The sequence below is a fragment of the Elephantulus edwardii genome, unplaced genomic scaffold, assembly GCF_000299155.1.
Source record: "Elephantulus edwardii isolate Elephantulus edwardi_28Jun2011 unplaced genomic scaffold, EleEdw1.0 scaffold00340, whole genome shotgun sequence".
Taxonomy (NCBI): domain Eukaryota; kingdom Metazoa; phylum Chordata; class Mammalia; order Macroscelidea; family Macroscelididae; genus Elephantulus; species Elephantulus edwardii.
In genome coordinates this window covers 1,225,776-1,250,722 of record NW_006400090.1, presented here as the reverse complement: position 1 = coordinate 1,250,722, position 24,947 = coordinate 1,225,776, and the positions used below count along the sequence as shown (strand labels likewise).

Genomic DNA, 24,947 nt, shown 5'->3' with positions numbered 1-24,947 from the left:
CTAAGAGTTCAAACAGTTCTCATCTTTGGCCTGAAAATAAGTTTATAAAAAAATAAGGTTGTGAATCCATTTCCCAGTCTTTAAAGAAGCCCTTGTGATGATTTACCAAAGGTACAAACCACTTCCCTTGTCAGAACAGCACGCACCAAAGGCGGAGCTGCTTATAAATAAACAGAAGAGAATGTGTACTGGGGACTGAGGTCCATTCTCTGCACATGTGTAGCAGCATCTGGTGGCTAAGTAAAGACATCAGAGAAAAAAACCAGGAAGGAAGAAATTGGTTTCCTACCAAGTACAGGCATAGCCTCATAATGTCTCTGATTAAGTTGAATATGGATTTTTTTAAAAAGTACTTACTACTCAGATTCTGAATTTCTTCTGTTGAATATTTAAAATTGTTACATGACAATCTCAGGAAGTCATTCCATGTTCCATTGTGTGTAACTCCTAGTTAAGAAGTAGAATACAAGGGAGCTCTGATGGCCTAGTGGCAAAAAGCTGCACTGCAATCCAGAGGCGCACGGTTCGAATCCACCGGATGCTCTGCTGGAGAAGGAGGGGCAGTGTCCTGCTCCTGTACCAGTCAGATCTGATTTGACGGTACACACATAAAATAATAAAATAAAATTTAAAAAAAGTAGAATACAAATCATTCCATCCTAGTGCTTGTAGTGACCCTGTGTTTGACAGGATGAAGCACTGCTTGAGTCTCTAAGAGCCTCAGAATCATTGTTGCAACTTGTGTGTTAATCCAGGAGTTATGTACACTTTGACTGGTAATCAGCACAGTCTGCTTTCCAGATCTCTCAAAGTACTTTGTGTAGTGAACGTAAGTACTGCATATTGTGTTGATAAAAATAAAGTGATTGCTGCCTTATCTTTGCCAGATATCACCCTTCAAATGGCATAATATTGTAAAATAACTCTTAGGATGGGTTCACAATTAGAACTATTAAAAAATTCTGATACATCCTAAGAGCTCAGCATTTGACTCTTGGATAAAAACTGAGAAATCCTAGCGTGAAGTCTATTGACCAAAATTCACTGCATTCAAGTTGATTCCCACCCCTGGTGATTCATAGAATGGGGGGAAACTGCCTCATGTTTCCAAAGCTCTAAGTCTTAGGGGAAGCCAGCTGCCACATCTTTCTCCCATTGAGTAGCTGGTGGGTTCTCATAGCTGATCTTTTTTCCACCCCCTCAAGAATAGCTGATCTTTTGATTAACAGTTGTGTCCAGGGCTCCTTTGAGTTTATTTTGTTGTTTTTGTGTACCATAGAGTTGGAATCAATCCATGATTTGAGGACACCTAGTAACAAAAGCAACCTTTCTTCCTTAAAGCAGTCATAGACCTTGATAATATATGTGGCCACCAGTACATGTAAAATATTTTTTATGTATTTATTCATTTAATAAACATTTCTTTTTTATTATTATTAATTTCAATGAACATCTACAGAGATTTTGGAATTCTCTTCATTCATTGTTGCACTTTTCTCCCCGCCCACCCCAGTAAACATTTCTTGACCACTGATGAGTGAGGCATCAGGAACACGGTAGTGAGTAAGGTGGGCGCCCTTCACTGACCTTCAGCAGTGAAGGATAAACTCATGAAAACAGAAGGTATAAAGAAATTACAGCATGTGTTAGTAAGGAACAAGCACGCACTGTTAACATAAACAAAACCCAGCACTGCCATCGAGTTGATTCTGAACCGTGGCTGTGCCCTGGTTACTGAGGAGAACTATCTTCACAGAAGCAAATTGCCAAGCCTTTCTCACTCAGTGCCACTGGATGGGCTCTGCAGTGCGGAAGATTCCTTATTTACTCACTGCCATGGAGTTGGAACCGACTCATAACTGGTCCTCCACTGGGTTTCAAAGATTGTATATCACACACAAGGAGATTGCAGTCTTTCTCCCTTGTAGCCACAGGTGAACTTGAACTAACAGAGAAGGCACAACCTTAGCAGCCCCCTACCTGTGGAGCAGGCTCTGAGAGCTCTCAGTCAGCATTCATTCATAAGCAAACTGTTCCACTAACCAGGGTCTCATCTTGATATAATTGATCTGCTAAAGTGAAATCTTTCATTCTGATGTCTTGGGATGGTATGTCATCTCGTGTTTCCTAATAACTGAAAAGAACTGATAGATTTGACCAAATTGTGTGTTTTCATTAATTTATTCAATGCCAACAACAAAAATGTATCATGCTTATGAACTAGGCACTGTTCTAGGAGCAAGAGAAAGAGCAATGGGAAGACAGCTGGTAAACAAACACAAAATGTCAGAAAGTGAGAAATTAAATGAGGAAAAATTAAGCAAATTAAGAGAACAGAGGCAACTGGAATGCTCTTTTCTTTGAGAAGCCAGGGAATGAGTCTCCTCAGAGATAAAAGTTTTCGCTACATTTGTTCTTCTTTACTCTTTTGGGCCAATTCAGTTCTTGAATTAACTATAAAAGAATACTTGTGCCTTTTGTTATCATTTGAGTGTTAATTAAGAGAGCTGTCATGGCAGTCTATAACCTTCCAGTTCCTTATCATGAATAAAGATTTATTCTAGAGTTCTTTTCATCATTCTTTGCACATTCTTCCATATACTTAAGCAGTGTCATTTGTAGAGTCCTTCACCCTGCATTCATCTATCAAAAACAAACATAATTTAGTGTGTTTTCTCATTTAAAATAAAATCTTGGCATGGCTTTTCACGCTCTGGGCACCACCGTGGCAGTCTGCAAGAACAAGCGCCTTAAAAAAGGAGCCAAGAAGAAGGTGGTTGATCCATTTTCTTTTTTTTTTTTAAGTTTTACTTTATTTATTATTCAGTGTAAATTCCATCACAATACACTGATGTGGTTTCGTGCATTTAGGGAAGAAACATATCTTTGTTAAGTGAGAAATTGTGCAGATGGCTTCTGGAAGACCTTCATTCTAAGCGGCTTTTTAAAAAAAATTTCATTTAGAAGTCAGGGCCTTCTTTCTTCAGTTTGCTATAATTCACATTCACTGAGTAAAACTTGTATTGATCATTGGGGCCTAGTTTGTTCCATGGTTCTGGATTATTCTTTCTGTCCCAACAGACATCTGGATTAAATAAAGCCAGACGCATGACATACAAGGCTGCTCCAGTACCTCCAGCTCCAATGAGTACAAAGAGAGGTATCAAGCTTGGGTGCTTCTTGGCTTGACTGAAGATCTGGTGGAGCATATTTGCGGCAGAGCCCTCCCGTGCGGAAGGAGAGGATATGTAAAATTAACAGGCCTCCTTGGAAAGAGAACTCTCTGCCCCAAGGTGCGGGCGTACAATGTCACCCCTTGATCCATTTTCTAATCAAGATTGGTATGATGTAAAGGCACCAGCTATGTTCAATATAAGAAATATTGGGAAGACATAAGAACTAAAGGAACCAAAATTGCATCTGATGGACTCAAGGGTCGTGTTTTTTAAGTGAGCCTTACTGATTTGCAAATAAATTTAGAAAATTCAAGCTAATTACTAAGGATGTTCAAGCAAAAACTGCCTCGCCAGCTTCCATGGCATGGATCTTACTCGTGACAAAATGTGCTCCATGGTCAAAAAATGGCAGACCATGATTGAAGGTCACGTTGACGTCAAGACTACCGATGGTTATGTGCTTCATCTATTTTGTGTTGGTTTAGAAAAAAAAAACCAGCAACAGTAAGATTCAGAAGACCTCTTATGCTCAGTACCAACAGGTCCATCAAATCTGGAAGAAAATGATGGAAATTATGACCCGAGATGTGGAGACAAATGACTTGAATGAGGTGGTCAATAAATTGATTCCAGACAGCATTGGGAAAGGCATAGAAAAAGCTTGTCAGTCTATTTATCCTCTCCATGACGTGTTTGTTCGGAAAGTAAAAATGCTGGAGAAGCCCAAGTTTAAGTTGGGCAAACTTCTGAAGCTTCCTAGTGCAGGTGGGAGCTCTGGAAAAGCTACTGGAGATGAGAAAGGTGCTAAAGTCGAATGAGTTGGCTGCTATGAGGCACCAGTTCCAGAATCTACTCAAAATTCAGACTTTTAGTGATGACAAATAAAAATTATTATTTGTGGGGAAAATATATTGGCATATAATTCAATTGATTAAAAAAATGCATTGTATATGAGAGCTCTGGTGGCCTAATGGCAAAAGCTGCACCCCAGAGGTATGCTTTTCAAATCCACTAAATGCTCTGCTGGAGAAGGAGGAGCAATCTCCTCCTATACCAGTCAACCAATTTGATGGTATGTGTACACACACACACACACACACACACACACACACACACACACACACACTCTTTTAAAAGGGCATTGTAGAATTGAATGCTTTTAAGTTGAATTTTTTCTTGAGAGACTCTTTAATCCAAGTCTTTTTAGTAGTAAACTCTCTGCCATTGAAATACTGTCTTGGAGGATCTTACAGTGATCCCACCATTAATGAGTAAAAGCTCTAAATAAAACTCTACTCTGCTCAACTGTTCTATAGCACAAGTCTAAAATAGGTAACTGACAGCCACCCCTATTCTTTGTTGTTAGCTAAGTGATTTGTCCCATAAATAGCACAAAGTTATGCGATCAGACAGCTACAACCAAGGAGAAGCAATTTTTGTTTCCTCACACACTTGTACAGTATCTGGTTTGATGCAGTGAATTACTTAGCATGACCTTTCCAGCCATAGTCTTTGTAACTCTTAATCAGATGCCTCAATGGAAATATGCAAATGAATTACTTGTGACCCACCAAGAGGATGGGATAGCTTGCATAGCAAGTGTTGTTAAGTATTGGTGAGTTCGGTACAGCTCATAGCAACCTGAGGAACAACAGATCTGAATCCTGTCCCATCCTCTGCCATTCTCATCATCTCTGATACACGTAAGCCCATTGCTCCAGTCACTGTGTCCATGTCATTGGGTTCTTTCTCTCTTGCTGATCCTCCACCTTTCTAAGCATGATGTTGCTTTCCAAAGAATAGCCTCTCCTAGCAACATTCCCAAAGTATGTAAGCTGTAGGTTCACCATCCTTGCCTCCAAGGAGCGCTCTGCTTTTACTTTCTCTAGGATGTATCTTGTTTGTTTTTTTGGCAGTCCATAAGATTATTCAGCACTTTTCCCAGATATCTCAAAGGCATCAGTTCTTCTCCTGTCATCCTTATTCATTGTCCAGCTATCAGATACAGAGCAGGTGATTGGCAAGACTGTAACTTCAATCAGGCACACCTTAATATTACTCAGTCTTAGACTTACTTATACTGACATTATGGCTTGTCAGGACTTAGGAGCTCCCTGACAGTAGACCTTCCCAATGAGTTAATTGTCCAGAACTCCTGACTGCTGGTACCAATGGATCTAAGCAAAATGAAATAATTGACAATTTAAATCTTCTGTCCATCTGTCATGATGTTGCCCACTGGTGAGAATTTTTGCTTTCTTAATGTTGAGATATAATATATATTGAGGGCTACAGTCCTTGATCCTTTGTGGCAAGTGCCTCAAGTCCTCATTTTCAGCAAGCAAGGTTTTGAATAATACAGATTGTTGGTGAATCTTCCTCCCTTCCTGATCCCATACTCCTCATCATAAAGTCCAGCTTCATGAATAATTTATTCAGCAGATAGATTGAATAGGTGTGAAGAAAGGATACAGCTCTGGCAAACATCATTCTCAATCCAAACCTTTGATGTGTTCAGACAGTAGCTTTTTGGTCTGGTTATAGTTTTCATATAAGAATAAGTGCCCTGCAATTCCCTTTCTTCTCAGTGTTAACCATAGTTTGCTGTGATCGACACATTCAAATGCTTTTGCATAGGCAATAAAACACAAATAGACATTCTTCTGATATTCTCTGCTTTCGACCAGGATCTATCAGCAAGCAATGTTATCCCTGGTTCACAGCCTCTTGTAAACCGAGCGTGAACTTCTGGTTGTTTTCTGCCAATGTACCAGTGTAGCCATTTCTGGAAGATCTTTGGCAATATTTTGCTTGTATGTGATATTAGTGATATTATTCCATCATTTCCATTTTCTCTTGTATCACCTTTCTTCGGAATGGGAACAAATATGGATTTCTTCCAGTCTGTTGACCAGGTAACTGTCTTCCAAATTTTCTGGCACAGACTGGTGAACATGCCCAGGACTGCATCTTTTAGTTGGAACATATCAATTGGTATCCCATTGATTCTTGGGGCCTTATTTTTTCCCCTAATATAACTTGAACTTCTTTCTTCATCACCATTATCTCTTGACATATGGTGCTTCCTGAAATATTTCAGTGTTGACCAATTTTTTTTTCCTTCCTTCTCCTCCCCCAGTTCACTTTCCTTTTTAAAAAAAAAATCATTCATTGTTGTACAATTTCCTACCGCCCACTCCCTCCCTCCTCCCTCTCCCCCAATCTACTTTGCAGTACACCTCTTACTCTGGACTGCTGTCATACATACAGTGCCTGATCATATATTCTTTTTAAACAGTTCTTTCCTTCTTCTGTTCCAATGCAGTGTTCATTATCCACTCTTTTTCCTAGTTGCCCCTCTACCCACTATGTCAGTGCCTGCTTTATAACAGTGATGTTATGCACTGTTTGTCCTTTTGTGACTGAGGTATTTCACTCAGCATAATGTCCTCCAGGCTTGCCTATACTGTGTAATTTTTTTACAAGTTCATTATTTTTTCAGTGCTGTGTAGTAGTCCATTGTGTTACTATAGCATCATTTTTCCATCCATTTGTTTGTCAGTGGGAACTTGAGTTGCTTACATCTCTTTGCTATTGTGAGTAATGCAGCAATAAACACGGTTGTGCAGACCAATTCTTTTTTGGTATGGTGAATGTGTATTTTCTCCATCTTCTTTTGATGCTTCCTGGATAGTTTATGATTTCCCCCATAGCATCCCTCAGTATTGCATCGAGACTTGAGTTTGCTTTTCAGTTCTTTCAACTTAAGAAATGCTAGATGAGTTCTTCCTTTTTCATTCTCCAGCTCCAGCTCTTTGCACATTCCATTATGGAACCTAGTAAGGGTATTGTGTGGTTTGTCATCCTGATAGGCTTCAAATGAAACATACCAGAGGCAAAAAGGCAGGGGGGACTTTATGACTATCACGAAAGAAGAGTCTTGAATGAAGTGTGTGTCCTGTGGACTTGAGATCCTTGTGCAGAGAACCTCATAAATCAGGGGAACAGGAAGAGAAGGGCAGGTGGGCTTACTGACCCACTGAGGGGCAAAGCGTGAACACCTTTAAGCAGAATGCTTACTGTGGCTCTGAGAACTTACTGGTGGAGCTAAAGAGCTTTGTACACTTGCCCAAGCAGATGAGAAACATTGTGGGAGTGGGGCACCCCAGAGACTCCAGCACGTAAGGAATCCATGGTTACAGAAAGAGGCCTCACAGGCATGACTGAGAAAAATTGTCCTGGCCAAAGAAATGAATCTTGAATCCTTCTTGATCCTGAACTGTAGCATTAATTCCCTAATAAACTCCATAGTTGTGAGTTCTGTGGGCTGTTGCAACAGATTATTGAGCCCAGCAAAAAAGTGGAGTGTGTTGATGAGGTCAATTGGGATCATGCTTGTAAAAAGGTTGGAAGGTGGAAGGTGAAATATCTGGTCCACCTCATATCTGGGCTGTCAATATTGATTTTCATTTCTTCCTTGTAGTTAGAGGAGGTAAGATGTCCTCGCCATGACATTTTTACACTGGAGTTCAGCAGAATCCAGGTTCATCCAGTTCACTGGGCTTTAACTGTGACAGTCCTTGGGAAAGTCGTGCAAATCAACAACCATATTATTTTGGATGGGATTCAATGTAGCCCTGCTTGTTCTAAGCCAAATTCTGTAGTATGAAAAATAGTATTAGAGAAGGATGCAGTGTTAGTCCCCTTCATGTACATGAAAGTGTTGTTTCAGCCATAATCTGATTAATCCCAGACAGTCTCTGCCAGATTTGTTAAAAATTCTTATGTGACTCTGAGGAGGCCTCATGATAGTTTTATAAAACTATTTTTTTCTGAAGTAAAGAGCATGTTAAAGAAACTGACCCATTAGTAAATAATTGTTCTTGTTTCTAACTTTTAGCTGAAATATAGTTTTTGTGTCCAAAAGATGTCTTTAAATGCTATAACTTGACAGAAACTGCTTGAGAAATTCTTTAGCAGTAACTCAGAAGGTGAACTTAGGGGTCTTTTTCTAAATTAAAAACTACTTTGTGGGCAAAGAATTGCTGCTTAGGGAAATAATGATAATATATAAGGTTTAATCAGGTTTTTACATATTTTCATTTACTGAGTTATTGTTTTTAAATGACAGTACATTTATTGCTTTTTTAAGCATAAGAATGCCACATCTAAAATAAGTTATTTTTTTTTAAATTCCTGTTAATTAAAGAGTCCAGAATGAAGGCTGCATAGTGGAGTGGACTCAGGGTCAGGGGGATTGTATACCAATGAAAGAATTTTTCTTTTACTTTTCAGAGAAGAGTGAACGAAAGAATTTTTCTTTTCTTTTTCAGAGAAGAGCAAACGGAGGGGGGGGGAAGGGGTGAGCAGAGAGAAGAATTCAACTGTGAATGAATGGAAATCCAAAGTGTCTGTAAATGTTCATGAACATTAATAATTAAAAAAGAATTTAAAAAATCCTGTTAATTATTTGTCATTATTGTTACTTATTGTTGCTGATAATTTTGAGCAAAAATGGAGTCTGTCTCTAGAAGCTCTGTCAGTTCTTTCCCTAATGCTGAATTCATACTGTTGCTTTCTGTGTTATGTAGTTAGAGTTTCTTAGACCCTGTTAGGGACCTTTCCTGTTAGGATCACAGGAAAGGTCTGTAGTTTTTAAAGCATTTTGGAGCTGAAATTCAGTGTATGAATAGTGATCTTTAGCCTACAAGAGCAAGTTTAAGAGCAACTTTTGTGCCTTTGCAAGTATTTGTTCTGGTAGATTTAAAAGGGGGAAATAAAACGAAAACCAAAACGCTCCCACTTGTTTGTTCAAACAGGTTGTAAGCCATGGCTGTGTGGATACAAGCCCAGCAACTTCAAGGAGATGCCCTTCATCAAATGCAGGCATTATACGGCCAGCATTTCCCCATCGAGGTGCGCCATTATTTATCCCAGTGGATTGAAAGCCAAGCTTGGTAGGTGGACAACACATTTTACATCAAATAATTTTAAATAGTTAATGACATAATCATATTGATATCTAATTAGGAAGATGGCATGATAGAGACTCTGAAAGTTACATGGCTTAAAAGGGGTTTTATGTGGTCTGTAAGAAAGTATTAAAACCCATCTTAGATATTAGGGAGATGAAATAACTTTGAGATCTTCAAATTGTGTTCTCTTTTATTATAAATACTGACTGGAAATAGTAGAACATTGCTCCTTTTTACACATTTTGAAACCTATAGAGTGCTTGGAAGTATAGAGAATTGGGTTTATATGAAAAAATGAAAGCCCTTTTCCTTAAGAATTTCATATTTAGTGAAGCAGATAGAGAATGTAGATGCATCTAATTTAATAAATAAATCTGATTTAACAAATTTAACAGTGGATACATTGGTACTTTTGTCAATATGTATTTTATATTTGTACTTAGAGAATGGAAGAAGCTACAACAAAATATTAACAGTAATTATGGTTAGTTGGTGGGCTTAATGAATATCCTAATTTTCCTTTGTTCTCCCAAATTACTGTTTTCATACTGAGGGAAAATAACTTTACTGTTCTTCCAAGGTTTGTAAAAATTCTGTTGACTGTCGACAGATCTGTTTAATTGACAGCATTATTTCAAGCCAGGCAGCAGATTGTTTGCCGCTGTGCTCTGAGCCTGGGCTTGTTGGTCTGTCACACATGGTGCCATTTCATGAGATACTGAGGTCTCCACTGTTGGACAGTAAGGGTCCTCTTGGACAGACCTTTGGGAGAAGCCAACCTCTATGCTGCTTCTTGAAGAGGACTAAATACAAGTCAGTCAGACTGCCTTGGAATAATTTCAGTAGCATGTTAGTAGCAGATTTCTGTGTAGAAATTAAAGAGTACAAAGAAAAGAACATTTTCTAGATAATTTTTTTTTAAAAAATCTCAGCCTCATATAATTAAGTGGGAGAAAAAAAATACAAGCTAAATTTGAGAATGTCAGCTGCATCTTGTTTAGGGCTTTTTCATTTCCTTTTCTGTTTTAATTACTTAGATGATTCAGAAAAACATTAGTGGGAAGTTTCTGTTGATTTGAAATTTCACTTAGCTGATTTTCCGTGTACTGTTCTTACTGGGCAGTAGGAAACCTGTGTTGATGTTGATGAATACAATTTTGAAATTTTATTTCATTGTCGTTTACTAAAGAGCATGAAGATTTCAATTTGAAAATTACCTAATTCCTCTTGTTTAACTATGTAAACAAGTCTATTCTAAGTAGAGAATGAAGTTTTTAAGTACAGGAATCAGTACCTGATGTCCTTGAGTTTTGCTCAGAAACTGGATCTCCTCAAGGATGAAGAGGCCTGCTAAAAGCAGTAGAGGTGTAGGAGGGGGGAGTGTCTGTTACTTATTCCAGATTTTACCTTATATATATTATTTAGTTCATTGTGCATATGTGTTTTAAAGGTGACTGTATTTTACTGCCTTTCCAAAATTAAAACATTCATTTTTTTTTTTGCTAGGTCTGTTTGTGTGTCTGTTTGAGACTAGTGGTTTCCCTTCAAGCGTTCATAGCTGACAGTCTCTTAGTTCCCTCTCCATCTCTTGTTTAGATCCAGGCCAGGTCAGCAGTAATTGAATGTTATTTCAGTCTGTCAGCTACCTAGCTCTTTGAGTGAGCTGATTTAATACCACCTGTAGCAATTGTTGCCTGAATTAGTATAAAACCCTTAGAGTAGGTTCTCTTGGTCACTGAAAGAGTTTGCACTGCCTTCAGTTCCCAGATATCTGTTTGTCGAAATGTCTGACTTGTTTTAATAAATTAGAAACATTTTCTGCCTTTTTGTCTTATTTCCAGGGCTCCTTAGAAATGGCAGTTTAAAAAACCTAAGGTGTGTAATTGTTTTACCTGCCACTATTTAGGGAATGCTCTATAAAATGAGCAGTGTGCATGTAGAACTCATTGAGGCTGGAATAAACAAGGTCTTGAAGGACATTTTTAGCCTTATATCCCCTTTATGCCCTTGAGGGGGTAGCTATAAGTAGAACAATTATCAGAACCCTTATTTCCTTAGCATACACAAAGCACTTTCCTTTTCCCTTCATTTCTAGGAGCAGATAGCATAAGCACCAGAGCAAGTCAGGAGGAGGAAGGATAAAGGGCAGTACAATGTAAAAGAAAAGAGACTATACCGAACAGTCCTACCAAGGTAATCAGTAGCTTAGGACTAGATTAATGTAGGGATCTAGTCAATTTATTTTGGGCTGTCTTTTGAAATTTGCAGTAAACACTGAGAGAAAATAATTTTAGTAGAAAAAAAAACCAATGAAGTTGCACTTTTCAAGGTTCATGTGCATATGTGGATACATACGTATATACTTTTTCCCCCTCTAGGGACTCAATAGATCTTGATAGTCCACAGGAAAACATTAAGGCCACCCAGCTGCTGGAAGGGCTGGTGCAGGAGCTGCAGAAGAAGGCTGAGCACCAAGTCGGGGAAGATGGGTTTTTACTGAAGATTAAGCTGGGGCATTATGCCACACAGCTCCAGGTGGGTGAGCACTCAGAAGACATGCCTCATTCTCTTTGCTAGCAGGAACTCTTCCCTTACTCCTTCCTGTAGTGCAGTGATTAAGCGCTTGCCTGCTAAACTAAACATCAGTGGTTTGAGCCCAGCAGTCACTCTGAGAGAAACAGGACAGCACAGTTCTCCTCTGCCCTGTCCGGTCATTGTAGTTGGGATTGACTTGGTGACAGTGGGTTCTTTTTGTTTCTTTTAGCAGTGACTCATTCCCTTCTGCAACCTGCTGACTTAGAGTTACATGTCCTGTGCAGAAGATTCTTAGGTTTGGTATTCTAGTTGTAGCCTCTTCCCCCCCCTTTAATTTTTTAGTTCGTAATAATGCCAGTGGCCTAGTAGGAAGGATTTGCACTGCCAACTCAAAGGCACCCAGTTTGAATCCAACAGCTGCTTCAGGGAGAAAGATACAGAGACTCCTCCCATGCAATTTATTGCCTCTGAAAACTCAATGGAGGGCCAGCTATGAGTGTGTTCCAACTCAGTGGTACATAACAGTAATTCCCAACTTAGAGAAAGTTGCAAGAATGCAAAGGTACAAAGAACTTCTGAATATGCTTTACACTTAGTCATTCTCTCTTCCCTTCCCTTTTTCTCTCTCCCCACTCCTACACCTACACTCTGTCCTGTCTATCTCTCTCTGCCCCCTCTCCCCTCCCCTTCTCCTGTCTCTCTCTCCTGTCTCTCTTATCTCTCTGTGTCTCTCTTCAGTCACTTGAGTATATGAATGGCATACTTCATGTCCCTTTACCTCTGAATTCTTCAGTGTGCATTTTCTAAGAATAGGAACCTTCTCTTACATATTAACAGTAGTTATCAACTAAAGTAAATTTAACATTAGTACATCACTTTTAGGTAATCTTTTTATATTTTCATTTTGTCAACTGACTAAATAATGTCCTCTTGAGATATTTTTCTCCAGTCCAGAATCACATACTGCGTATGGTTGTTATGTCTCTTTAATCTCCTTTTATCTGGAACTGCTCCTGTACCTTTTTGTCTTTCATTACATTGACATTTTTTGACAGTTTCAGCTCTCCAATACTTTTCAGCAATAAAATGTCCCTCTTTTGGGTTTATCTGATGTTTCCTCATGAGTAGATTCAAATTATGCATCCACAATTGGAATTCTAAATACCTCTTTGTCTGTTTTCAGTTTGTCATGTCCAGAGACATTAAGTCTTCCCCTCACTGGTGATCAGAATTTTGATTGAAGCAGGAATGGCATTGACTTCCTAAATAACATGGCTGCAGAAACTCTATGAACTTCGATAAATGTCAGTAGTTGTAGAGAGGCTTCAGGCCTTTTGTTCATAGGGTTGCTATGAGTCGTGCTTGACTCGAAGGTAATCAGCAACAACATCAGACAAGGATTGTCTAATATTTTGTGTGATGTGTGCTTTTTAAAAGCTTTTTTATCCTATTTCCAAGAGTTGTGCCTTAGTACTCTTAAGTGAATGAAGAGGTAAGAAACAAAACCATCTTTGTATTGTCTTGTAGTTTAGTTTTCTAAGATGCACTTTTCTGTCTCTGTGGACATTGGAGGACCAGCATTTCCCTTGATTAGGCTGTACTGTCTCCAGGAATTCCCCACCCCCTCACCTGCCAAGAGAGCTCTCTGCTCCGAGGAAGCACTAGGCTCCACAGCCTGGAACGAAACTAAGTGATGACTGTGTTGACTTCTTTCAGAACACATACGACCGCTGCCCCATGGAGCTGGTTCGTTGCATCCGCCACATCTTATACAATGAACAGAGACTCGTCCGAGAAGCCAGCAATGTGAGTGTTCCTTGGTTGTAGAGGACTTGGCAAGTCTTTTCTTACCTCTCTCTGGATCCAAATCCATGACAGTAACTCCACGTGAATTTATTAGTGTCTCTATATTTAAAGGATTGTCTTAAGGGGAACAAGAAAAATAATACGTAATCTTTTACCTTAATTGATTTATAACCTTAATGAGATTGCAACTGTAAAGCAAGATGAACAGTGCAAATTCTTTAACCTGACTGAATCATTTTGAGGTAAAGATACGCTCACAGTCTGGTGAGATCTGATTGCTCTTCTCTTGGTCTTCAGGTTAGTTCTTGAAGGCGTGGATCGCACAGGTCACTTAAATACCAAGGTCCATGGGGGCATTATTGATGTCTCTTCTGTAACTTCATTTTGGGGTTCCCAGGGTCTTTTTGAGAAGTTGAGCTTCTTCCCTGGTGGGAGCAGATTATTCTGTCACAAAAACATCTCAAGTGTGGGCTTACATTGCCTCCTTCCCCACTGCCTGAGTCCTAACACCTAGAACGACCTGTGGCATTGACTCGGGAAATGAATGTGAAGTAGTGAGTGGTCATCATCTTTACTGGGAAAACTGATGTGACACCTGGGACTTGGAGTTCTAGTCTCTCAGCAGGGGAACTAAAGGGACTATGCTTGGAAGCCCGAGCTGAAATGGAAATTGCTATTGTGCTTTATGAAGGTGCTGGAATTGGTCCGATCACCTGTCTCTCCTCTTTTCCCTACTCCAGTAATTGTGATTCCTCTGGACTCGGAATTTAGCTTTGGGTGTCTGTCTATAGTGCATTTACAGAAGCCGGCACCGGCTTTCCCTTGAGACCCAGGCTCCCACTGCCCCAGCTCACTGCTCCTGCTTTCTTTCCCTGGTCTACTTCCAGGGTAGTTCTCCAGCTGGGACCCTGGCTGACGCCCTGTCCCAGAAGCACCTTCAGATCAACCAGACGTTTGAAGAGCTGCGACTGGTCACTCAGGAAACAGAGAACGAGCTGAAGAAGCTCCAGCAGACTCAGGAGTACTTCATCATCCAGTATCAGGAGAGCCTGAGGATCCAAGGTGAGCATGAGCAGTGACAGTCCTGGGAATGGGCCTAGAAAGAAAGAAGCTCAGCTCCTCTTGGGAGAGGGCCACTTTTCCATTCTGCTGGATTTTTCTTTCTTTGGAGTGAGCAAAGAATCATTTGCACTGCAAGAGGAGCTGGGAAGGTGAGGGTAGGAACAGGAGAGGCCATGGAGACTGAGGGATCGCACTTGGGCTTCTCACTCAGGGAGATTCTGGTTTGCAGGAAAGATGTGGACTGTCATAGGAAGGAGCCCAGTCTGCATAGACGGCACCTATAAATGTGTACCTCATCCCCGGTTACTGTAAGTCAGAACAGACTCCTAGCTGACCCTTCGGCTGTGAATTGCCAAGAAGGAGATTGCCCAGCTTTCTCCCTTGGAGCTGCTTGTAAGTTTGAACCACCACAGAGGCAGAGCTTTGGGGTTAGCAGCACAATTCCCTATGGATTATGCTGCCAGAGAGCCCATAAATGTGTGCTGTTTGTTGTTGTTACGTCCTGTCAAATTAGGACCTATCCGTAACTGGCCATCCAGCGGTTTTCAGAGGCAGATAATTGCGTAGGAGAAGACTGCCCACCTTTCTTCTGCAGAGCAGTTGGTGGAGTTCAGCCACATACTTTCGGGTTGCCAGTGCAACTCCTTACCACTAGGTCACCAGAGCCTATAAATTTATTTACGCTTTTTACAAGTTCTGCTTTACTGAATTGATAAAATGGGAAATGTGTATGTTGTTTTTTAAAATCTTCCCAAATAAGAACAGACTTAAGGGCCAACAGTTGGGTTCATGGCAACCAACTTTTTTTGTTTTTAACAAATACTTTGATTTTTTAGTGAAAGTTTATACAGCAAGGTAGGCTGCCATTGACAGTTTCCACACAAATTGTTCAGTAACATGGGCCACATTTTATCACAGCGTGTCAGCATTCTCTTTAATTGTGTTCTTTTTTGCTCCATTTCCAGTACTCATGTCTTCTGGCTTTTTTCCCTCTCATCGTTTGCTTTTGAATAATTGTTAATCTTTTAGTCTCATGTTATCATTGTTTTGTTGTTATATGCTGTCCAGTTTACCATGATTCATAGCAACCATTTGAACAGTGGCTCTGAACCTTGTCTTATCCTGAGCCAATCCCACTGTCTCTGTAGGTGTGTACCTGACCCCATTGCTACAGTCACTGTGTTAATCCATCTCATCCAGGGTCTTCCTCACCAATACTAACCCTCCACCTTTCCAAGAATGGTGTTCTTCTCCAAGAACTGGTCCTTGCTGATGACATGCCCAAAGCATGTGAGATGGAGTTTCAGAATCCCTGACTCCAAGGAGCAACCTAGTTTCACCTTCTCCAGGACAGACCTGTTTGTTTTCTTGGAAGTCCCTAATGTGTTCAGTACACTTCTCCAGCACCACAGCTCAGAGGCATCAATTCTTCTGCTGTCATCCTTAGTCCCAGCTCTCAGATGCATATAGCCAGCAATTCAAAAGACCATGGCCTGGGTCAGGCTCACCTTAGGCTCTAGACTGACATCATTGCTCTTTAGCATTCTGGAGAGATCCTTGGCAGCAGATTTCCCCAATATAATTTGTCTGATTTTCTGTCAGCTAGTGCCAAGAGTGTTGATTGTGGATCTGAGCAAGATTAAATCATTAACAACTTCACTCTTTTCTCTACCTATCCTGATACTGCCTATTGGCCTAGTGGTGAAGATCTTTGTTTTGATGTTGAGATGCTAATGGTTTTTAAATAAAGCACTGGTCTCTGATAATAACCTCTATTTCATGTACTGTTCTGTTTCACTAGAAGGTGAACTTCGAAAATAGGCCCAGTTCTGAATTTTGAAGCTTGTCTCAGGGCAATAGTCTCGGAGTGTACTCTGTTGCTATTTATCTGCCTTTTTAAAAAACGAAAGGCTAAAGAAATTTTCTTTCTGCTCCATATTTTTCCCCTGTTCCACCCAGGACCGTCTGTTGTGGCTCAACCCCAAAATAGTTGGCAGTGAGAGGCAGGCTCCATCTAGTTCCTCTAGTCTCAAGGTAAATGAGGGTGTGGCAGGTGAAGACTTGTTTCTTCTCTGAGTTGATGTTTCTTCTCTGAGTTACTGATTTGCTCCTGGTGAGTGGACCCATGTCTGTATCTTACGTGGTCACTCACAAGCTCAACTCCCTTTACTGGCATGCAGATCATAATTGTTACAAGCTTTGTTCTATCAGTTGCCTGAGCTGTAACATGAGACTATGGTCCTAAGCTTTCAAACTCAGAAAACCCAATCTTGGCATGTGTTTGCTTTTTGCCTGTGGAGTATCCTTGTTTGTGCCTTCAATGATGTATAATGACCCTTGAACAGTTCAGGGCTTAGAGGCATTGTCACCCCCCTCCTCTCCAACCTTATCCCCACAGTCCAAAATCCATATAATCACTTTTTACTGTGATATGAAATTTACTGGAGAGATGAATTGTTCATGTGGAGATTATTATTGTCACATGATGTTTTAAGCAGATACCGGCAAACACTTGAGCTCATCTCAGTAGCAACAAGCAAAAAATATGCTACATAGCAGTTCAAATCTTTGTTGTTTAAGAATCAACTGTATATACCTACATATTTGTATTTACATAGACATTCCTGCGAGCCCTAGTGGCCTGGTGGGTAAGGAACTGTGCTGCCAACCCAAAGGCAAGCAGTTTGAATCCACCAGCCACTCTGTAGGAGAAAGATGGGCATTCTCTTCCCATTAGATTTACTCCCTCTGGGAACTCACTGGAGGGTCACCTGTAAGTTGATTCTGACTTGATGGTACGTAACAACATACCTAATAAATACGCTGCTGTGTATGCTCACCTATATACACACCTGTACCTACCTGCGTATCTTGAGGCTTATACCCATCCACGTGTGCTCAGAGACTCGTGTTTACTTTGATTGTGCTGTGCTCATTATATCCACATCATGTGCTATTTTTTCAGCTCCATAAAAACCATCTATACCTTCTCTTCTCCCTGGTAGCCATCAGTGAACCTTGGTCTCTATCTTCTTGTCTTCTTTTAAAAGAGGGACCATGCAGTGTTTTTCCTTACTTAGCATTCCACCCTCCATGAGTGCTCTGCTTTTAGTGTTGTTCTGTGTAGACCTTCAGAAAGGCCTTGCTGGGACAGAGCACAGTCACACTCCAGTCAGCCTTACAGACAAAGGCTCCCTCACCGGGTCTAAGGCCTGCATGTGACCTGCAGCATAGAGACTCCCCAAGTCGGTGGTGAGGCTGCACAGTCCTGCAAGCAACCCCTGTTGACTCTGTAGGGATCAGGCAGTTTGAGCTTTAATGGTTTGCTCAGCTCAGCATCTCAGGGAAACCTTTGTTCTAACAATCAGCTGGCATGCACACAGACACACACAACATGTTGTTCTCATACCACATATGTAGTTTCATCTAAAGTACCCCAGGTGGTGTAGTGATTAAATGCCTAGCCGCTAACAGAACAGTTGTTGGTACAAACCTCCCAACAGCTCTGCTGCAGGAAGGTTGTCTCCTGAAAATCTGCTTCTATAGAGATTACAGCCAAGAGACTCCTACCAGGTAGTTCTGCTCTATCACATGGGGTTGCATCAGTTCAAGCACCAAGCGTAAGTCTCATCTCATAATTACCCTGTTCATATTTATTTGTACTCTCTAATAGACCATAAGCTCCCTGAGATGAGCCTGTATATCTTTGTATATTCTGAGGCTTGATGTATTATTGCCTTAATCAGTAGGTGTTGACTAAGTGTTAGTGGGGTGATAGTGGCATGTTTTCCATCTGAATCCATGGGGAGAACATCAGCCCCTTCCTAGAACAGGAGCAGGCAATTTCACACTATTCTTTTCCCCCATGCATGTTGACAGGTTGACAGTACATAGGGTCCTGCACCTGGGTTTTCTATTTCCTGTTTATGAGTTTGGGTTTGGATTCTGGTTTGGGTTTGTACCCGTCATGCAATGTCGGTTCAGTTTCATTTATCAGGTTCCCTCATCAGAAACACAGGCTGCTAGTCTGTTTGTGGAAGGGAAGTCTCAGCTCCCTCCAGTGGAGCCAAGCAGCTGCCATATGTCTCCCAGGACTGCTTCCAGAAACTTCTGCAAACAGCCAGGCGAGACCTAAGTGGGTCACTCACGTAGTGAGGCCAGGCCCACGGGTTGGGATCACCATGCCCTCCTGTGTGTGGGCATGATGCCCAAGTTTGCTGTCCAGAATTCTCAGAGGTGTCTGTGCCTGGATGATATTCTCCCTGCTGTGAAATTGGAGCCATAATCTAAATTCCCTTTTGCTTCTGGGCTTTTCCTGCTTTCCAGAGTCATTTTTATGCATCCTAGAGAGCATCAGGGAGCAAGGACGAGATCAGTGAGACATGGCTCTCAGAGGCCAGCCAGGAACCCCACCTGGCTGGAACTCCTATGGGGGCGTGTGAGACAGAGCAGGTTGGAGAGGGAACAGGCCTGTGAGGATCTGGTCGTGCTCATCTCACACCTGAACTGAGCCAAGTAAAGGGCTGGAATTTTAAATTGTCAGGTTAGGGGAAGGGAACAGTAATCCCATCATTAAAAATAGTGCTTGTCTTTGGGAGGGAAGTATAGATTCACAAACAGGAGAGGTTGTAAACATGGCTTTAGTTATGGACTTACGTGGCTTCCTAAGTGGGGTTATTGATAAACAGGTGTTCTTGTGTTAATGTTCTCCCTTCTATGTGTGTGAGGTATGTAATGATGAGTTTTTTAGTAAAAGATAATAAGGGCTCACTTCATCTATCCCCGGCTTTAATGAGATTGCTAAAAGCCATTGTGGAAAGAAGCTGCTTCCCACACCCACCCTTTCCTGAGAGAATCTTGTTGGTTCTGTGTCCCCAGTGGGTCATGGACTGTTTCAGTAGGTGAGCCAGCTTCCTCTGACAGGTTAGCCTGCTCACCTGGACAGACGTGCTTGGCACCTTCTAGCACTTCACCCAGTGAGGATCTGGGTGGGAGGGACTCGGCTCAGTGGGGCTTCTCTGTCACAATCTTAAGCCCCACCCTGGAGCCCCATAGGCATCCAGAACCAGCCATCAGGTGGCACAGATTGTGTGTATGTGCTACAGTGGTGCCCACCGTGTGCCAGGTAGCCTGCTGAGCTAGGTGCCATTGTTTGCCCCTTTGCAGGTGGTTGGCCCACGTTTACCCATCCAGCAATGAGCAGGGCACCCTGCAGCCTCAAGCAGTCTGGCTCCCAAGGAGACCTGGCGGAAGGGGAGTGGTCAGCAGCCATGCGGGGAGGACCAGGGAAAACCATGTCCCAGGAGTTTCATTAGCTTCTACCCTCCGACTCCCCAAAAGAGTAGCACACAGACTGGATCTTTTGAGGAGAGCCTGCTCATCTTGGGGCACCTCAAATTGCAGTTGATGGGTACCTGTCCCATTAGAGGTAAATGGCTTCCAGCTGGAATTGGAAAAACATGGCTGTGGTGTTCTGTCCCCTCCTCCAGCCCAGTTTGCCCAGCTGGCCCAGCTGAACCCCCAGGAGCGGCTAAGCCGGGAGACAGCTCTTCAGCAGAAGCAAGTCTCACTGGAGGCCTGGCTGCAGCGCGAGGCCCAGACTCTGCAGCAGTACCGCGTGGTGAGTGGGGTCCTGAGTTCTCACCCAGCAGTGAACTCTGTGGGGACCAGAAGCCTGGAGAGAGGAAGGAGGACAGCGGGACCCGAGAGAGTGGGTGGCTGGGTTCTCTCCTTCCTGTAGAAGCCTGTGAGGCAGAGCAGGCTGGAGGGGGGGACAGGCCTGTGAGAGGCTGGTCCCTGGGCCCCTGTTCTCAGGGGGCCCTGCAGGTTTGCTCTCAGGAGTCAGGGTGCCTGGTCCCCTTGCCCCAGGAACTAGCGGAGAAGCATCAGAAGACCCTGCAGTTGCTGAGGAAGCAGCAGACCATCATCCTGGATGACGAGCTGATCCAGTGGAAGCGGCGGCAGCAGCTGGCTGGGAATGGAGGCCCCCCCGAGGGCAGCCTGGACGTGCTGCAGTCCTGGTACTGGACGCAGAGGGAGGGGGCAGGATGGGGGCTGCTGGTCCCAGGCTCATCTGTCACTGAGCACATGGGCGGCGAGCTGCTCTGGCTGACACAGCTCTTATTTCACCAGTGGCTCTGGCTCCTGGGACATACTTTGTGCCCACCGTGGGCACCTGCCCCAGAGGTCACTGTCTGGGGAACAGGTCAGGGCTGGCAGGCTGCAGAGTGACCCTGAGCTTGGCTGGACAAGTCAGGGTCCCCCGTCCTCTGTATTTCTCTGTATTCAGGTGACTCTGCTCTAGGTGGAGTAGTTTCTGGGTGGGGCCTTGCTGGGTGGGCCCCTTCTGGATGGGTCTGGGGTGCACCTCTGGGGGTTCTCCAGGCTGGGAGCCTGTGGCCTGGTGGAAGGGTTGTGAAGTCACTGTCCTCCCGTCGGCCTCGGGGCTCCTGCGCAGGTGTGAGAAGCTGGCCGAGATCATCTGGCAGAACCGGCAGCAGATCCGCAGAGCCGAGCACCTGTGCCAGCAGCTGCCCATCCCGGGCCCCGTGGAGGAGATGCTGGCGGAGGTCAATGCTACCATCACGGACATCATCTCAGCCCTGGTGACTAGGTGACTGCCCCCCTTGGCCGTGGGTAGAGGGGCCTGCGGGGGCATCAGGTGTTTTTCCAGCCTGAGAGCTCTCGCTGAGTCCTTGTCTCTCTGCCTCTCACACTGGCCTGTCTCCTGTGGCTGTGACTGCTTAACCTGGCCCAGTTTCTTCTGGGGACACTACGTGGGCTGCTCTCCTGCCCTCTGGACCCTCCAGACTGCCTGTGGCCTCCCTGGCATCAGGGGCTGTGCCCTGTGGTCTCCCTTATCCTGCTGTGCGAGGCAGCCCCCCAGGCCAGAGACCCCCGAGCCCTTTGGTCTGAGCCTGCCCCTCGTCATCTGTGGTCCTTTGTGTCCCTGCAGCACATTCATCATCGAGAAGCAGCCCCCTCAGGTCCTGAAGACCCAGACCAAGTTTGCAGCCACCGTGCGCCTGCTGGTGGGCGGGAAGCTGAACGTGCACATGAACCCGCCCCAGGTGAAAGCAACCATCATCAGCGAGCAGCAGGCCAAGTCTCTGCTCAAAAATGAGAACACCCGCAAGTAATTGAGCTGCTCCTTCTCCCTATCCTTGCCTCGATTCTTGCAATAGAGAATGTAATTCTGTCTCTAGCTGCTGTGTGGATTAGTCATACTTATGCCAGGGAATGTTACCCTTCTGGCCTCTTATAGCTCTCAGAGAAAGAAAATAAGAGGCTCTCCTATGAAGATATGATTTTGTTTCATTTGTAAAATTCACAGGAAAATTTTTTCGAAGTTCTGTGTAGTTAACAAAATTGAGTGATATTAAGTTATCCATGACCTTATTTATTTCTCCCTACCCCAGTTCTGTTCTCTGAACCTTCTGGGCCTGGGGTGGGTGTGGAGCTGGCATTTCTCTCTGCCTCGCAGTGACTACAGTGGAGAGATCCTCAACAACTGCTGTGTGATGGAGTACCACCAGGCTACAGGCACCCTGAGTGCCCACTTCAGAAACATGGTGAGCATGGCAGAAGGGCGAGGGTGAGTGTGCCCAGGTTCACTGAGGGGCCTGATCACTAGTTTGTCTTCTTTTCAGTCCCTGAAACGAATCAAGAGGTCTGACCGCCGAGGAGCAGAGTCAGTGACAGAGGAAAAATTTACCATCCTCTTTGAATCACAGTTCAGTGTTGGTGGAAACGAGCTGGTGTTTCAGGTCAAGGTAAAGCCCTCCTTCAGCTGTGTATACGCTCTCCTTCCTTAGCGACTGTCGTCATTTCATATTTAGAACAAAAGTAAAATCAATCTCATCAACTATTTTGTGCCTTAATGAGGTCCAGTAATAACTAACAGTAAGATGTTAGGCAGAAACAACACTGGTTACTCTGGTCCAGGTTCTTCCTCAGCTTGGCCACAATTCTCTGAGGGAGTTGGTTGTGTAGTGATGTGGCTGTCCTTCATCTCACATGGCAAGCGTTCTTCCATATAACTATACTAATAAAAGAGAGTTCTGGGGGCCTCATGATAGAAATCTGTGCTGCAGTCCCAAAGGCACGGATGGGCAGTTTCCTCCCATATGATTACGGCCTCTGAAAACCCGCTGGGGGGGTCGGTTCTGACTCAATGGCGCACAACACCATTGATAACAGTGAGTGACAAGTGTGCTTTATGGAGGACAAGAGGGGGTTTTTTCCCTTATAGTACTTTTTTTTTTTTTTTGAAGCAGGAGTGGCATCCACTTCCTAAACAATATGCCTCCAGAAACTCTCCGAACTTTGATAAATGTTGATAGTTGTAGAGGGGCTTCAGGCCTTTTTTTCGTAGTTTCACTGTGAGTCGTGCTGGGCTCGGCAATCAATACACACACACTGTTGATGAACAAAAAGTGGGTAAACTTCTTCCTTTGAGTTGTAGCTCTTCAATTCTCTTAAGACAAGAGCAGGTAATTAGCCAGTCACCAGAGGTACAAATGAAAATTAATTATGAGAAACATTACTCAGGATGAATTTGAGATTGGGTAATAAATGTCATTTCGCTCATTAGCTCCTTGTTGTTTCCTCACTCTTGTTTGCCATACAGCTTTGAGAAACCCACCTTATCCTTCAGAAATAGCTAAGCTGTATCACTTTAAAAGTACCTAAAATCTCCAAGATTATATCAGTGTAAAAAGCCCTCTTATTCCTGGAGCCATTACATTCTGTATTCCAGATTGCTATGTAGGAGTCCTGGGGACATAGCAGTTGACGTGTGTGGCTGCTAACCACAAAGTTGGCAGTTTGAATCCACCCAGTACCTCAGCAGCGGCAGAAAGACCTGGTGGTCTGCCCTTGTAAGGATACAGCCTAGAAAACACCATGGAGCAGTCTGCTCTGTTACGTGGGATCGTAATGAGTCAGAATGGAGTCCACGGCTCCCAGTCATAACAGGATGACAATGACAGGAGGAAACTTGAAGAGCAAATGTTGTTATAAGGAGCAGTGGAGGACGGAGGGTGCGACGGGGGCTCTCAGGCCTCTCCCTTGTCTTTGCAGACCCTGTCCCTCCCAGTGGTGGTGATCGTTCACGGCAGTCAGGACAACAATGCCACGGCCACCGTGCTCTGGGACAACGCTTTCGCTGAGCCTGTGAGTGGATTCCTTTGGTGTGCTGGTCACGTTAGGATGCTGGTTGAATATCTTTCATGTATTATATAAAAAATTTAATCTCTTTCATGTTTTATCTCTAAAAGTGGAGGCCATGGGAAAAAAAATTTCTACTTTTATTAGTGGGAAAGAGCATGGGCTTTTCTATCAGCCCAAGGTTTGAGCCTGAGCTCCACTGTGTGATCATGGAAAGTAAACCTCTCTGAGCTTATGCCCAAGTGTATTTCTCTAACAGGGATTGTTGTGTTGTTATTGTTATGTGCTGTCAAGTCTGAACCAAGTCATGGCTGGACCCTCCAGTGGATTTTTAAAGCACTGAATTTCATGGGAGGAAGTTGCCCATCTTCTGCAGAGAGACCTACAGATTTGAAGTGTGTACCTTTCTTTGCCTTTAGGTTAAGAAGTACTGCGTCCTTTCATTAGGGCTGGAGGTACTGTCCCTGTAACGGGGATAGTACTCCATAAAGCTCAGCAATATTAAATTAGATAATACACAAAATGCTTGTCACAGAATCAATACTTAGAAAGCCTTATCTTAACGTGGCAGTGGGAGCAGGTGTGCTAGCGACGTGAGACTGGCTCAGCATAGGGCAGGGTTCGGAGCTGTTGTTCATAGGGTCACTGTGAGTTGTAGTCAACTCAGTAGCATGTAACAACCATGATAAAACCACGAATGAGATTTGGGTCTCCCAGTTTCTCTCTGATCCATAATTTTAAGAAGTTATTTTAACATAAAGGATAATTTGTGTCATCTGCTTTCTAATAAATGAAAACAAAGTCTTTGCAATTTTAGATTCTATGATTCATTCTTGGTTTCTCATGTCTTTGTCTAAAGAACAAATATTTGGCTTGGTGAATTTATACACCCACTGTCCTCTGAATAACACAGTTGTCTGGCTTAATGTCATTTTCAGAAGGGCAACTTGTAAGTGCTGCTATTTCCATAGAGACTAGTATGTGAAAGTGTGCCATACATAGGATTATCATTATTATGTCACCTGAGCATATGTTAAAGTGTTTCTCTTATCTGATGGCTAACATAAAAGAGTCTTACTAAAATTTAGAAACCATTACACAGATACCCCAATACGGGAAAGAATATCTAGCAGCCATAATACAAAATTGAGGAATTTATGTACTGATATATATCTCTCAGATGTCGTTGTTGTTAGTGCCATAGAGTCAGGTAAAACTCATAGTG

General features: G+C 43.0%; 1 protein-coding gene across 1 annotated transcript in view; it reads left to right on the top strand.

The window, feature by feature from the left end:
- The window catches only part of STAT5B (signal transducer and activator of transcription 5B), an 88,631-nt gene that overhangs the window by 50,963 nt on the left and 12,721 nt on the right, over positions 1-24,947 (top strand). Inside the window, exons 2-12 of the mRNA XM_006901655.1 lie at positions 8,996-9,133; positions 11,530-11,686; positions 13,403-13,492; positions 14,380-14,554; positions 20,044-20,174; positions 20,423-20,574; positions 21,012-21,167; positions 21,510-21,689; positions 22,038-22,125; positions 22,204-22,326; positions 23,636-23,728. Of these exons, the coding sequence (XP_006901717.1) occupies positions 9,006-9,133; positions 11,530-11,686; positions 13,403-13,492; positions 14,380-14,554; positions 20,044-20,174; positions 20,423-20,574; positions 21,012-21,167; positions 21,510-21,689; positions 22,038-22,125; positions 22,204-22,326; positions 23,636-23,728 (1,473 nt within the window). The 5' untranslated portion in view covers positions 8,996-9,005. The remainder of the gene's footprint in view (positions 1-8,995; positions 9,134-11,529; positions 11,687-13,402; positions 13,493-14,379; positions 14,555-20,043; positions 20,175-20,422; positions 20,575-21,011; positions 21,168-21,509; positions 21,690-22,037; positions 22,126-22,203; positions 22,327-23,635; positions 23,729-24,947) is intronic.